Source organism: Arachis stenosperma, chromosome 4 (genome assembly GCF_014773155.1).
Source record: "Arachis stenosperma cultivar V10309 chromosome 4, arast.V10309.gnm1.PFL2, whole genome shotgun sequence".
NCBI classification, from domain to species: domain Eukaryota; kingdom Viridiplantae; phylum Streptophyta; class Magnoliopsida; order Fabales; family Fabaceae; genus Arachis; species Arachis stenosperma.
This window is the reverse complement of record NC_080380.1, coordinates 129,543,763-129,560,183: the sequence shown is the minus strand read 5'-3', so window position 1 is coordinate 129,560,183 and position 16,421 is coordinate 129,543,763. Positions and strand designations below refer to the sequence as shown.

General features: G+C 35.2%; 3 protein-coding genes across 8 annotated transcripts; all 3 read left to right on the top strand.

Moving 5' to 3' along the window:
- The first annotated feature begins 177 nt into the window (after positions 1-177).
- Positions 178-10,446, top strand: LOC130973707 (uncharacterized). Of its 6 annotated transcripts, none has more exons than XR_009084247.1 (5): positions 178-615; positions 2,369-2,484; positions 2,669-2,765; positions 8,861-8,953; positions 9,395-10,446. XR_009084247.1 is itself a non-coding variant. In XM_057898339.1 (3 exons), exons 1-3 carry the CDS (start codon positions 409-411, stop codon positions 4,821-4,823), a joined length of 480 nt encoding a protein of 159 aa, XP_057754322.1. In that variant the 5' UTR covers positions 184-408; the 3' UTR covers positions 4,824-5,048. The 6 variants fall into 6 exon arrangements, 2 of the variants coding, with proteins under 2 accessions (XP_057754322.1, XP_057754323.1); XR_009084246.1 differs by lacking the exons at positions 8,861-8,953; positions 9,395-10,446 and adding exons at positions 3,501-4,564; positions 4,648-5,054; XR_009084245.1 differs by lacking the exons at positions 2,369-2,484; positions 8,861-8,953; positions 9,395-10,446 and adding exons at positions 3,501-4,564; positions 4,648-5,051.
- A 3,670-nt stretch (positions 10,447-14,116) lies between these two features.
- Positions 14,117-14,708, top strand: LOC130975508 (uncharacterized). Its single transcript, XM_057900297.1, has 2 exons — positions 14,117-14,185; positions 14,328-14,708. The coding sequence occupies exons 1-2, from the start codon at positions 14,117-14,119 to the stop codon at positions 14,706-14,708; spliced, it is 450 nt and encodes a 149-aa protein (XP_057756280.1).
- Positions 14,709-14,753: 45 nt separating this feature from the next.
- On the top strand, positions 14,754-15,846 carry LOC130975506 (protein FAR1-RELATED SEQUENCE 12-like). Its single transcript, XM_057900296.1, has 4 exons — positions 14,754-15,022; positions 15,235-15,403; positions 15,467-15,582; positions 15,711-15,846. Exons 1-4 carry the CDS (start codon positions 14,754-14,756, stop codon positions 15,844-15,846), a joined length of 690 nt encoding a protein of 229 aa, XP_057756279.1.
- Positions 15,847-16,421: the final 575 nt, after the last annotated feature.

Below are 16,421 nucleotides of genomic sequence, written 5' to 3'. Positions count from 1 at the left end.
TAGATATAGAAATTCCATCTACATGTGTGGATGAGTGTTGAGCGTGTGTGAGTATTTTAAAGACTGCATTTATTTGTTTAGACATAGATATTTATACATAGACACGATTGTATACGTCCATTGTTTGTTTGTTAAGACACGAATTTTCAATGGACACAGTAGTATACAGATGTACACAAAATATATATTTTTAGTGTCTCTCTGAAACACAATTTATGAGACATAATTTTTTTCACTACCTCAACATTATCTCCAGTTAATTTAAAAAATTCTAACCTTATCCCTACCTCAACCTTATCCTAACCCCTTTCTCTACTCCTTTTTTCTTCTCCGTCAGTCTTCTACCTCTTTCCAGATTCTTTTCCTCTTCCATAGATCTCATCATCGCCGTCATGCCTCCTTCCTCCGATGGTTTTCTCTCTCTCCATTACCGTACTCTTCTTTGTTGCGTTCTTAAATTTGTGTCTCTTCCGCGCTCTTTTGTCATCGCCTTTCTCAAATCTGTGCCACCTCTGCATCGTTGCCGCCATTCATCCAGATCTTTCTCCCTCGCGACACAGAGCCACTGCACCGTCCAACCCAGAGCGAGTCATAGCACCATCTAATACACAGCAAGTCAGTTGTTCCTCTGCCCCTTCTCTCACCGTCTCCTTCATCTCTTTCATTCTCCTATATTTTTTTTTTTATTTTGGTTATGGTTGTTGTGATTATTATCTCTGTCTTCTCTGTTTATTTTTCTTTTTATTTTTTTGAGATAAATGGTGATAATTAAAAATTTTATCAATAATTTTTTGGTAATTATAGATGACGATGAAGATGATAAATCTGACAGTGGTAGTGATAGTGGAAGTACATGGTGATGGTGGTTGTAGATGGCGTGATAATTGTAGATACAGTGATGTTATTGGTGATGATAAATTTATCATTTTGATAAATTTGTGTATACCAGTGTATTATTACGTACAATATTATCAAACAAGATAAAAATTTTGTGTATGTTCATGTCTATGTGTAGACATAGTAATTACTAATTTGTGTGATGTTAATTATGGTTTGGTAATATTGATATTTTTTTGTAATTTTTATTGTATGAGATGCATGAATATTGGGCTCATGGATATTGGACTAACTACTAAAAAAAAGGTAATTAATTCAATTTATATAGAAGATCAAACAAGACATGCATGTAATTAAATTCAGTTTAAGATATTTATGTAATTTTGATTCTCAATTTATTTATGTAATTTGACCATAAAATAATTTATACTTAATTTTAATTATGTTGATTAACAAATCTTTTTAAAGTACAATCAAACAATAAAGTGCGATTTCTATTATATTTATTTGGATCTAAAAAAACCCAAGTATATAAGACTTCTAAAAAAATAAGGCAAATTTATAGGACTGTAGATTCTATATATTATTAAATATCATTTGAACAAATTATCATACACATAGCATAAGTAAAAGAAGATAAAAATAAAAACACATAATTGTAAATAAATACAAAAATGTTATTAAAATTTTGATGAAATTGCTTATATCATTTAAATCACGAATATTAATTCTTTTTTATCAAATTTTAATTTATAAATAAGTTATTTAAAAATATTTTTACATTATACCAAAAAAATAACTGAAGACCAAAATGTTATTAAAATTTTGTTATAAAAAAGTATTTACTTCTATCAATATAGACAAAATTCTAATACTAAATTGAGAATTACGTCCTAGCAAAAATTCTAGTAATAAATCGAGAATAAAGTAGTGTAACAAAATAAAGGATAATACACTAATTTAGTAATTAAAATTTATTTAAGATTAAGTTGTTGGATTAAATATTTTTTTATGAATTGAATTTCGATAAAATTAAAAAATATAAAATAGAAAATTTATGTGTTAGTAGTATAAAAAATAGTGGTTATATTATTATTCTATTACGTTGTATTATTAACATTAATATTGTTAATAATCTTATGACTTTTATTACTAACAATAATATTATAATGAATTGAATTACTATTAATTACCAATAACATTAGTATTACTACTATAGTAAAAATTAATGTTGCTAATATCATACATATGAACAATATCATTAGTAAGTCAAATTAGCATTAAAATTATTTATTATTAGTTCATAATGTAATTATTATTATTATTATTATTATTATTATTATTATTATTTTGTACCTGTAGTGGAGGATCACTGGGGTAGCATATTTTTTGATTCAGTTACGGCATGGTACTAATTGTATCCGTAGCAGTGCGACATTTTTTTTGAGTAAATCCCGTAATAGTCTCTGATATTCGGGTCGTTATTTAATGTGGTTTTTGAGATTTCAATTGCACTATTGTAATTTTTTAGATACGGTTTCGGATATCATAATAGTTTCTAGACAGCTTTCTGATGATGAATCATCATCGATGATCTATTGTGTCACGAAGTTGCCACGTTGGAGAGCCAAAACATTGACGTTTTAGGTTGGTACCCCAATTTATTAAAAACATCGTCGTTTGACCCAAAATAAAAATATGAAACGGACTTGATCAAAAACACACCCTCCCTTTACTTGTCTTCTCCACTTCCACATTCTGTCTTCTTCTTTTTTTCTTCTTCTTCCTCCTCTCTTCATCAATGCCACTACCTTAAGGTTCAATTGATTAGGTTGGAATTCTTGCACTCAGAAGACATCAAAATCAGGTTTCACTTCATCGTTCGTCTCCTCTTGCGTTAGAAACAAGAGGTTCTGCCATTTGTAAAGGTAAATTTTTTTATTCTTCTTTTTACAATGCATGCTGGTTTTTGTATATGTTTGTGTTGTGAGTGTGGTTAGAATTATGATTTTTTTTCTGTTACTATGGTTCTAGAGTTTGATTAGGTTGGGATTTCATGAGATGCTCTGTTTGATTATGGTCATACTCTATTTGAAAATTATGCTCTGTTTCATGGTCATGAGTGTTTTGTTTGATAAAACTCTTATCTGTTGATGTCTGTTATATGAGTGAGTACTGCAATGACTTGTAATGTAGACAATACTATAAATACTTCTGCTGCAGTTGTCCTATATAATATATAATTTGTCTAATTCAGTTTTTATGTATAATGATGAGAATATTTAAAAGATCTATTTTACTTAAGCCACTTTAATTTTATTAGAAGATTGGAAATAAACAGCAACATGTTATCACAAAAGTATACTCTTTATTAAGTTTGTAGAAGATGTGATGTTATGGAACTTGAAACATACATATCTTATTGTTCAATTAAAAATTCCGTGTCTAGGAGTCAATATTGTATTTGTCTTGTACTAAATAAAGTGACTATATCCTATATCCTGCAAATAATTATGTAAATAGGATAGAAAAATCTATTTGTGTACATGTATTATTCTTTTTATTTTTTTATTGAGTAGTTAGTGTAAATAGGACAGAAAAATTTATTTGTGTTTATAGTGATTATCAAGTAATGGGTTTTGATTTTTTTTTTCAAATGGAAGAGATGTTGGATATTATGTTTCATCACGGGGTGATTTCAAAGAAGATGAAGAAGGAACAATGGTATATTATCCGGATAATAAGGCTTGTTTAGGTGACCTAGATGTGGATACGTTAGATGTCTTCTATCTGAGGAACTACCGTAAAAAGCTTGGTTATGATGAGATAAAGCAATGTTGGTGGCAAGTTCCTGAAAAAGGTTTGGAGAACAGACTAAGAAGCTTGAATAATGACAAGGAGATAAGAGAGATGGTGAAGTATGCTAAGATCAATAACGGAGTTATTGATGTATATTTCGAGCATGAAACATCATTGCCAAAGATTTTGGAGGAAAATACAAAACAGAAAAAGAATTCTCCAAGATTAACACAACTATTACCCTCAAACACCAAAGTTGCCTCAAACACCAAAAGTATACAACCACCATGGTTGTTGTGGGTGTTGTTTGTATGCAGGTATTCCTTGTGTGCATGCATGTGCTGCACTGTCTCGGATTAACAAGCCACCAGAAGACTTTTGTCATCGTTTGCTAACAATAGAATCATACAGGGAAACATATAATAATCATATTAATCCAATTCCTGGACAACCATTATGGGAGCATACAGAAGAATGTAACAAGCCACAAACACCAAAGATAAAGAAGAAACTTGGAAAACTACAGATGAAAAGAAGAATGGATGCTGATGAGAAGGGTGGTGGAGGATCTAAAAAGTCTAAAGCTAATCCCAAGTCTCAGAGTAACAATGGAGATAATATTCATCTAAAGAGGCAGTTGGACCCCTTTACTTGCAGTTTCTGTGGTGATAAAGGACATACAAAGAGAGGTTGCAAGAAGAAGAAAGCTTGTGATGCTGCTGAGGCTGATAAGAAGAAGAAAAATGAAGGAGGTGTGCCTGCATCTGAGCAGCAACTTCAGCAGCCTCAAGATGATGGTGACCAACGTAATAGAGAAGACAATCCTCTTGTGCAGTCTACTGAGATTGCACCAGCCACTTCTGATGCACAACCTGTAGAGATAGATATATCTTAGCCAATTGCTTCTGATGTAGAAGATTTTCAAAAAGTAACTTCCTATTTATATTTCTTAAATTTTTTGTGATTCAAGTGAATCATCATTTATGTGTAATGTAAATTTTTTCTATCTAGGATCATGGAATAAAAAGGCCTTCAAAATTATCACCAAGGAGAAGATCCTCTCTACTAGCAACTTCTGTCCAGTGAATCCCATGCAGGGTGCTAGTTCAGGAACTGCAACAAGACTTGTCAATTACATGAAGTTCATCCCAACTCTCGGATTTAAGGCTCCAAGAAAGAAGAATTGAAGAATTTAGCTTAATATGTATAGGAATGTATGTTTTGAATTTAATAATTTTTGCTAGACAAAGACTACACAAGGAAAAAATAATCCTTTATGTTTTGCTGTAAAGTCCTCCCTTTTGAGGCAACTTTGTTTAACATGCTCATGTTAGTTGGCTGCCCTTTGTGTTATGTGACTAACTGTGTTAAGTTGAACTATTATCTTAATACACTTATCTTTTAAGTTTGAACCATTATCTTAATACAGTGCTGGATGGTTTTCAATCACTTATGCTGCCTTCTTTAGCATATTACTGTTTTCATCAATTGAGTTATCCAAGTTTACATTCCATCAACAAACACCATTCAACAGTTTCTAATACCATAATCATGTTATCATTTTTTTACATATTATTCATTCAATGAATATAGGGTACACACCACCAACTCTTTTAACTCATGCTTTACAATACAGGATAACAATTAACACAATCAATACAGACACAACTAATACCAACAATTGGTTAACCAATTTTTTATTCCAAACATCTTCTTCTAATCTCCCAAGCTTCCAATCAATGTTCATCTTCACTTTATGATTATCTTCATAAGATTCTGGTTTCTCAACTGGTTCATCCTGCCCAGTATCTGCTCACACAAAAAGCCTACACCATCTCTTTCCACTTATCTGTAATCAAGCAAACATATAACATGCTCAAGCTTCAGGAAAGAAGAACAAGTGAAGAACAGTCAAGTAAGTAGGAGTAATCATAACAACATAAGTAATACTGATAACTCACATTATAATTGAGACAACCAAAAATTGGTTTATTTGGGTTTGAATCTGTTCCAGACCACCTGAGAACTGGCCGGCAGCTGCAACCGCACTATTCTGGCACCCTAGATCTTCTGCTCCTACTTTGCGTTCTCATCTGATGGCCACTGCACGATAAACTAATAGAGCTTCCAGCTCTAGTGCTTCCACCATCCATCATGGATATTCACTTCCAGCTCCAGGAACAACAGCAACAACAAGAATGAGAAAACAACGATGATGAAGAAGAAGAAATTAACTTACTGAATATTTGGGAATTTAGGGTTAAATATAGAGGGAGGGACTACATTGGGTATAAATTGAAACTTTGCCAGCTCAACTAGCCGTTGGCACCATCCAGCGTCACAAAATGAGCCCACGTCAGCGTCTTGATGATGACTCATCACCAGAAAGCTGTCCATAGACTATTATGGTGCCCGGAGCCATATCTGAAAGATTACAATGGTGCAATTGGGATCTCAGGGACCACATTGAGTAGCGACCCAAATCTCATAGACCATTATGGGTATTTACTCTTTTTTTCCCCTTAGTAGTATTACTTTTTTGTTTTTTTTTTGTTTTTTGTTATTATTTACTAGTACTAGTTGTATCCATTTTAGCAGTGAGCCCAATATCCATGCATCTCATACAATAAAAATTACAAAAAAGGCCAACATTACCAAACCGTGATTAACATGACACTAATTAGTAATTATTATGTTTGTACTTGACTGGACCAGTATACCAACTACAACAACTTGTAACTCCGCAGAACATGTCTCCATCATGTAAACACTTGTAGCACTCATACACGCCCAACACTCATTTACACATGTAGATGAAATCTCTGTATCTACACCGAAGAATTTGCCAAAAAATAAATAGACCATTGACTTTTTGGCTCATGAATATTTAAATCTCCGAAAATTTGAAAATACATTTAAATTTTTTACCTTTTTCAAAATCGGGACACGTTGATTTTTATTGTTCATTTGATTTTGTGAGACCCAATGAAAAAATCAAACGTGACTCTCATTGTACTGAATTGGCCGATATAGATGCCTACATGGGAGAGTTTTAAAATGAGACAAATTAGACCAAGAGATCGATGTGTCCAAATTTTAAAAAGGTGAGTGACTTAAATGTTTATAAACCAAAAAATCAGGGATCAATTTGTTATTTTTTTTATTTATGAAACATATAACAATGGTATATATATTTGTCTTTATATAGGCAAAATTTTCTAATGAAGTATAGATTCTTAACAACTAATAACAATTTTGAATGAAAGTAAAGAAACATGTAAAAGTGCAACTTATTTTACTATTTGATCAACATGCCAATTTATTTCACTACTTGATAAGCATGCTTATATAATTATGAAAAATTTTAGTCGTAAATTTTGAGTATTATTTTTTGTAATTTAACTAATTTTGATTTGTCAAATTTAATATAATTTCTATAGTCTTTAATAATCTTCTTACTCTTATCAATATTAATGGATTCAAGTTGTATGTTTCTTAAATAATTGGATATCAATTATAACAGCTAATGAGGTGATGATGAATTTGCATCGAGTTTGATTCATTATTATTACTAATATAATGTATAATACAATTAAGTTAGGTGTACACTAAAATTAATTACTAAAATTATAGAATATACATTAAAAATAAATTAAGTTATATATATTTATATATAAATACACAGTGATTGATTTTAGTGTATAAATAATATTTTTGTACATCTTATTTGAAATCATATCTCATTTATAAATTCATGGTTACTAAAGATTGATAATTTGATTTTGGTTCGCGTTAAAGCTCTGAATCTTGAAGTTCAATTTGAGAAAGTGCCATAGTTGGGAGGCTCTACAGTAAAGAGGTAAATTGAAATAGATATAAAGATAGAAAAATTATTCCGTGTTCTTCTGTACGGATTTGGAACTCTGATGTTCTGCGTATGAACAAGTTTCTGACTTAAGATTTGTTGTTTTTCGAGGTTGGAATAGATGAGAATGACCCCATCTTGAGAATGTCTTTGTCAAAAATGACCAACTTAGATAGGTAGTGTACAAGGCTTGCCATAAGATTTGTGCTTGAAGTCAGCTGGCTTCGACATCGGCTAGTAGTATTTTAACTTGGAATACAGGAATAGTAGTGAAAGAAGCCACACAGAGCGGCAGAGGAGTGTTGTTGTTTGGGTGGTGTCGGAGAATGTGAAGATGACGGGGGAGAAACAATGTGTGATAGTGGGCCATTCGGACTAACGAGGGCATATGTGAAGCTCGCGATTGTGCGGATCGGTGGTCGTAAAAAATGAATCGAAGTGGATCATAGTTAAGGAAACCCCTTAAGTAGATGTGGAATTTGAGATTGTTTGCGCGATTGATGCCGGTGAGAAAAGATGTTGAAGATCTAAGTCTGTCTCGTTCATTGTGGTAAGTTTTGTTGTTTTTTGTTAAGCAGAGTAGGTTGGGGCTTTCATTTGGTGTTAGTAGAATGAAAGATTATGGAATGGCTGTTGTGGATTTTGTAGTTGTTACTTTATGGGTATGCATTCGGTGTGTGTGGTGCTTGCTTTTAATGTAGGTACAGAGTTAAGGTTGTCCAGCTTCGTTTAACCATTGGTGAAGTATCTAAAGAAGTAGGTTTCCTGTATTTAGGTGTAGGAATGAAGGTGATGAAGAAGGTGTAGGATGAATGCTGGTGTCATTTATGGTAGCCCCCGTTGTAAAGTTATTGAAGTGCAAGGTACTTGTCAAGAAGAGTAAGAACCAGGGTGTTGGGCACTATTATAGTGTGTTAGGATATGTAAGTATTGATAGACTAATTTCGGTGAATGCTAATAGTGAAGTGAGTTAAGTTTGAGTATTAACAATTGAGATAATTTGAGGCTTGAACCGTGAGCACTGCAGTCTTTGTTTTTTTATATTGAGCTTTGACATATAGTAATAATGAAGATTGATAGGGTGTGTGTTTAATCAAGTTAGAGTGTTGAACTTGATGTCATACACTTGTAACCAATGACTAAAAGATAGCTGATATGTAGCAATAATTGAATTTCTTTTGTAAAGACAAGGGATTATTTTGAGAAGATTGGATTCCATATTCATTGAATTGTGTTTTATCTGTCGTGCATTGATGCATTGTGTAGTGTGTGTATTGTGTAATTCTTTATGCATTGGTGTTGCACAAATTGTGCACATAGGTGACCTGTATAGTCAAATCTAATTTATGGTCCATACAGATGCTTGATACTCATGCTTATGAGGCAGGACAAAGAGAGTATGTTTTGAAGGGTCATAAACATTTCTATTTTATGACCTTAAATGGAAGTGAGGTATGAGTCACACCTATATCTGTTTACTACATTTTATAGTAGTTTTTATGATAGTAGTTGTTCTACTCTGCTAGTCAGTCGTGCTTAGTTTGTTAGGTGATAGATGCAAGTGCAAAAGAAAACTTGGGCCGCTTGATTAATTATAGTTGTGATCCTAATTGTCGAATAGAAAAGGTGAATATACATGTGTTGTTGTTGCTGTTGTTTTTTTTTTAAATATTACAACATCTTTGAGTTGTTTCTTTTTTGGTGGTTTTTACTTAGAGCTAATTTATATATGTTAGCATATGTATTTGCTGGAAATATGCATGTTTCATGCACATGAGCATGTAGATGTATGTTAATTAGTACAATTATCGTTTAAGATTGAATGTTGATGTATGGTTTTTGATATCTATTTGCATGTTGTTGGAAAATGTGGTTTGTTATGTTCCTGCTTAGTTAAAGTTGACAGTAGAATGGGCACATATCTGAAGAGAGGGAAGAAGGAGCATTTGGGAGATGACATCTGATAAACCACTATTTTATGGTTTATCTTGTGCTAAATTGAGTGGTTTTTATCAGCTTTTCACCCACTTATTCATATGAATTGCATGATATTACACTTCCTTCCCAAATTTATTCTATGATTGAAAACTTGCTTCCTAAAACTTTAAAATTGTGTATTTTAATTTCTCTTTTATACCATTCGATGCCGTGATCTGTGCGTTAAGTGTTTCAGGCTTCATAGGGCAGAAATGGCTTAGAGAATAGAAAGGAAGCTTGCAAAAAATGGAAGGAACACAAGAAATTAAGGAGATGACCAGCGAGAAGTGATGCGGACGCATGGCTCACGCGACCGCGCGAAATGGAGGAAATCGCAGTGACGCGCTCGCATGCTTGACACGAACGCGTGGATTGGAAGCTGCACGAATGACGCGAACGCGTGGACGACGCGTACGCCTGGCAAGGAAAAACGCTGAATGACACGCACGCGTGGACGACGCGTACGCGTGACATGCACGATCTGCAGAATTAACCGAAAATGCTGGGGGTGATTTCGGGCCGCATTTTGACCCAGATTTCGACCCAGAAATACAGATTAAAGTCAGGAAACATGCAGAGACTCAAGAGATCAGATCATACACACAATTTCAGGTTTAAATGTAGTTTTTAGAGAGAGGGGTTCTCTCCTCTCTCTTAGAATTTAGGATTAGGATTCCTCTTAAAGGAATTAGGATTTCATCTTCTTCAATCACAGGTTCAATGTTCCTTTTAATTATTTTCTCAATTTAGTTTATGAACTCTTTATGTTTAGATTGATTTTCTATTTAATACAATTTGAGGTATTTCAGATTCGTGATTGTTTTATTCTATTATGATACTTTCAATTTAAATTATATTTATTTTCCCTTTTAGCTTTGGTTAAGTAATTGGTAACACTTGAGTTATCAAACTCAGCTATTGATTGAAATTGGAATTACTGATTGATCTGGATAACTCTAAAGCTAGTCCTTCCATAGGGATTGACTAGGACTTGAGGATCAAGCTAATTAGTCCACTTGACCTTCCTTTGTTTAGTAAAGGCTGACCAAGTGGGGTTGAAACCCAATTCTCATCACACTGATAAGGATAACTAGGATAGAAATTCTAGTTCTCATACCTTGCCAAGAGTTTTTCAATTATTAATTTATTTCCCTTGCAATTTATTTTCCTTGCTCAATATTTCAAAAAACCCAAAAATATACAATTTTCCATAACCAATAATAAACACACCTCCCTGCAATTCCTTGAAAAGACGACCCGAGGTTTGAATACTCGGTTATCAATTTTATTGGGTTTGCTTAAGTGACAACCTAACTTTTGTACGAAAGAATTCTCTGTTGGTTTAGAAACTATACTTACAACGCGATTATATTTGTAAATTTCTTTACCGATAGAAATCCGATCTTCCTTAAGTTGGACATTTGGTGAGCTCCTTGTCATGGCGGCTTGTGCTTGAACTCATCCTGAAACTTCCACCAATGCTTGGACTTCCATAAAGCACTATCTATTCTAAGTAAAATTCTCAAGTTTTGGTGGAGTTCTTCACAAGCTTTGAGCTCCCAAATTGATCCTCATATATTTCCGGATTCTAAATTTTGTTTCTACACCTGTCTTCAAGTTGATTATCATGATTCTATCCGGGTGGTTCAGCTTTAGAATTCTCATGTAGGCACCCAAACATCTTCCTAGACCCATTGAATCGAGTTCTACACCAAAATTTGCATTTAAAGTTTGAGCTTTCAACCATAATGAACCTAGGATTGTGTTGCCCACCACTAACCATCTCCCTCTTACTCTTAATGCCAGAAAGAGTTCTAAGTTGACCATCTGTCTCCAGTAGCCCATATTCAGGTGGGAAGATAAAGGTCAAGGATAAGAATTTTACCTACTTGAACGTTGTGTTGGACGGTAATAGCCTTGGGAGAGGTATTTATAATGAATTTGCAAGCTACATTCCCTTGTGCTCTTCTCTGACAACTTCCACCTCTTTGCAAGCTTCTTCAATTTTAACCTCTTCCTCTTGGTAGCTTTCTTCCGATTCAATTTCTTCTTCATTGTTCACCAAGGGTATGGGAGGTTGTGCTTCTTCTTCTTTAATCTTCATGTCAAGTCCAATGGGAGAGGATTCAAATATAGATAAGAATTCATTAATGATTGAATCCATTTCTTGATTGTCCCCTTCCAAGTCTTCAACCATGATATACTTTGGAGGTTGTACACCCTCCTCAGCATCAATTTCAATTGTCTTTGAAGGAGGCTCTATAACTTGACTTTCCCATGGAGGTTCAACATCTCCTAAGCCTGTAACCACTTTTTCCCTTTCAATAATTGCTACTTTGTCCAGTTGTTTAAGTATAAAATCGTACTCCTCTTTGATGATTTCTTTTCTATAACAACTCTTTCATCTGCAAAGGTCTCTTCTACCTTCACCTTTAATGCCTCCTCTAGCACCTTATGAAGTATGGATTCGCGAAGATGATCCATTCTCTCTTGTTCCATGTCAATAACATCATTGAAATCATGTTGCTCTTGGATTGATAGATGTGGGTGCTCTTCTATGGATGGTGGTGATGGGATAGAGAGATCATTCTGTGATTGAAAAGGAAGTGCACTAGAGCTTGATGGTTGAATATTGGAGGTAGAAGGTTGGTCCATGCGGGATATAAGATTTTGGAGTTTAGAGGTGAGACCAATGAGAGAGGTAAGTGTGTTTTCCATAGAGGTTTGGGGTGGATAGGAGGGTTCATTTGTTGGGAGAAAGGATTCATGGTAGGAAGGTGGTTCATCTTGATAATGATAAGGAGATGGTGTATATTGAGGTGGTAGTTCATGAGAGTAATTGTGTTGGAATGAGGGTGGTTATATGTATGGTTCATTTGGCTCATAAGGTGGTTGGTATAGTGGATATGGGTTAGGGTCATATGGAGGTGAATGACAGAAAGGGGCTTGTGAGTATGGTGGTCCAAAGTCATGTTGAGGAGGGGGTTCATAGGCATATGGTGGTGGTTGTTGATAATCAAAAGAGCGCTCACCATAGCCATTGCCTTGATATGCATCACAGAACGGTTGTTGATAGTCCATTGGAGGTGGTTGTTGCCATGAGGGTCGATTAAATCCTTGTGGTTCCTCCCATCTTTTATTGTTCCATCCTTGATGCATGTTCTCATTATAGCATCTATTCCCTGCAACATAATTTGAACTAAACTCATAGTGAAAGGGGTGAGAATTCATAGTAGCGAGAGAAAATAAAAACAAAAATTAATAAAAAGCAAATATTTACAATAACCAATAATAAGGCACACGTTTGCAATTCCCCGGCAACGGCACCATTTTGACGATCGGATTTCTATCGGTAAAGAAATTCACAAATATAATCGCGTTGTAAGTATAGCTTCTAAACCAACAGAGAATCCTTTCGTACAAAAGTTAGGTTGTCACTTAAGCAAACCCAATAAAATTGATAACCGAGTATTCAAACGTCGGGTCGTCTTCTCAAGGAATTGTAGGGAGTTGTGTTTATTATTGGTTATGGAAAATTGTATATTTTTGGGTTTTTTGAAATATTGAGCAAGGAAAATAAATTGCAAGGGAAATAAATTAATAATTGAAAAACTCTTGGCAAGGTATGACAACTGGAATTCCTATCCTAGTTATCCTTATCAGGTGCGATGAGAATTGGGTTTCAACCCCACTTGGTCAGCCTTTACTAAACAAAGGAAGGTCAAGTGGACTAATTAGCTTGATCCTCAAGTCCTAGTCAATCCCTATGGAAGGACTAGCTTTAGAGTGATCCAGATCATACACACAATTTTAGGTTTAGATGTAGCTTTTAGAGAGAGGGGTTCTCTCCTCTCTCTTAGGATTTAGGATTAGGATTCCTCTTAAAGGAATTAGGATTTCATCTTCTTCAATCACAGGTTCAATGTTCCTTTTATTTATTTTCTCAATTTAGTTTATGAACTCTTTATGTTTAGATTGATTTTCTATTTAATACAATTTGAGGTATTTCAGATTCGTGATTGTTTTATTCTATTTATGATACTTTCAATTTAAATTAGATTTATTTTCTCTTTTGGCTTTGGTTAAGTAATTGGTAACACTTGAGTTATCAAACTCAAGTTTGATTAAAATTGGAATTACTGATTGATCTGGATCACTCTAAAGCTAGTCCTTCCATAGGGATTGACTAGGACTTGAGGATCAAGCTAATTAGTCCACTTGACCTTCCTTTGTTTAGTAAAGGCTGACCAAGTGGGGTTGAAACCCAATTCTCATCACACCTGATAAGGATAACTAGGATAGGAATTCCAGTTCTCATACATTACCAAGAGTTTTTCAATTATTAATTTATTTCCCGTGCAATTTATTTTCCTTGCTCAATATTTCAAAAAATCCAAAAATATACGATTTTTCATAACCAATAATAAACACACCTCCCTGCAATTCTTTGAGAAGACGATCCGATGTTCGAATACTCGGTTATCAATTTTATTGGGTTTGCTTAACTGACAACCTAACTTTTGTACGAAAGAATTCTCTGTTGGTTTAGAAACTATACTTACAACGTGATTATATTTGTGAATTTCTTTACCGATAGAAATCCGATCGTCAACATCATGTAGTAGAGTGGTTCATGAAATGGGATGCAAGAGTAGTGATGATTCGGATCCGGCTGGTGAAATGGCTACAGTGGCTGGCGATGACGAGGTATGAATTATGTTAAATTGAAGAGCACGCTATTAGGTATGGGTGTGGGGTGAAAATTTTTTTAAGGGTTTTTTTTGAGTTATTGAGAATTTATGAGCTTATATGAAAGGTATTTAACATGTCAACTTGTGAATTCGTGTAGGAAAAAATGCTTGACATAGGAATGGAAGAGGATGAGTTAGAGGGTTTTGGGTATAAGCAGAGTGAAGGCACTACCAACACGATATCTAATGCAGTACGAGTTACCGTGGCATATGTACTTAAGATGGAGTTCAATATTCCAGAGGAAGCAACTATTTTCTATGAAGGGTATAGTATGGCAAAAGGTTTTTCGATGCGACGAGGGAAGTTGAAAAATAAGAATGGTGATTTTGTTCGTTATACGTATCTATGTAATAGACAAGGGTTCAGAGACAAGAAGTGGCTAGAGAAGGTGGATCGAAAGAGGGAGCACAAGGTGGTAACTCGTTGTGGGTGTCCTATGGAGATGCATATTAAGCCTAAAGGAGATAGTGGGAGATGATTTGTGTCTCGTTTTGTTGAGGAACATAACCATGAGCTCCTGCCTATGAAGTACGTGGACTATCTACCTGCAGACCGTAAGATCTTTGATGTTGATATTGCACACATGGAGAGCATGAGGCACGTTGGGATATCAATTCCAAAGATCTATGAGTCTATTGTTGCACAGGCGGGTGGTTTTAATTTGGTTCCGTTTACAAAGCGAGATATGTACAACGAGGTTAGGCGACAAAAGGCAATGCAGAATGGTGACGTAAATGCTGCGTTGAGGGTTTTGGAGGGTGCGGCCCAGACGGACGAGAAATTGTATTGGAGGTACGAGGTTGGTGAGGGGCAGCACATATGTAATCTATTTTGGAGTGATGGGCGAAGCTAGGATGATTATAAAGTATTTGGAGATGTACTAGCGTTTGATACAACTTACGGGCAAAACAAGTGCAATTTTTCAGTAATTATTTTTTCCGGGGTTAATCATTACAACCAGACCTGTGTGTTTGCAACTGTGACGGTTTCATGCGAATCAATAGCATCACATGTATGGGTGTTAAGAAATTTACTGGAATACTTGGGGGTAAAGCACCCACAGCGGTGATAACTGATGGCTATCGATCAATGCGCGTAGCTATTCAGGAAGTGCTTCCAAATGCTCACCACCGCTTATGTGCTTGGCACCTTCTGAAGAATGCGACAGTTAATGTGTGTAAACCCCGATTCACATCGTTGTTTAGATATTGAATGCTTGCTGATGTTGAGGTTAAGGAGTTTGAGATGCTTTGGAATGCCATGCTGGAGGAGTGTGGGGTTAGGAAGTTAGAGTGGGTCAAGGACATATACGAGAAGAAGTCTTCATGGACAACTGTTTACATATGGGGCAGGTTTTACGCTGGGCTTCGCACAACATCTCAGTGTGAGTCGTTGCATGCAAAGTTAGGGAGATTTGTGGAAAGGCGATACGGCATATTTGAGTTTGTAATCAATTTTCAACGATTGTGGACTTCCTAAGGGACAATGAAGAAGAGCTTGACTTCCGATTATCATACGGGACGCCCGTCCTTCAAACGCTGTTTCCAGAGTTAGAAAAGTCAAGGGCAATAAACTTCACACGGGAAATTTTCTCAAGATATCGTGAGTCACTTTAAAGGTGTGTTTGGATCATTATACTGGAGTGCATTGAAGGTGAAGATAGTATGTGTGTGACACAAAAGTATAGAAGACTGGATTCACAATGGGATGTGGTTCATATGAGAAGGAAATAGGAGTTTCTTTGCAATTGCTTAAGGATGGAGTCATTCGGTTTGCCATGTGTTCACATACTAGCAGTTTTGGTTAGGTTAGACATTGATTCCCTTCCTAAGAGGCTAGTGTTGGCGCGGTGGTCTAAAGCAGCAAAGGAAGATCTTTGTTACGAACCATTAAGCAGCCAATATGGTGATGCGGATGTTTTGTATCGGAGTAGAGTAGGTGCATTTCTCCAGTACTGCAAGCGGTTAGCAAAAGTAGCATGTATTAGGGAGGAGGACTTTAGGCAATATTGAGCTAAGGTTGTAGAGGATACGTGTTTGCTTGAAAAAAAATGGACTACGTGATGCAGTTGCTGGGACTGGAGTTGGCAACAGTGGGGGAGGGGTTAGGGATCTTATTAGCGTCAGGACGAAAGGTACAGAATGTGGTAATGAACCTCTTGGGTCTAGGGGTATCAAGCAGCGTGAGTGCA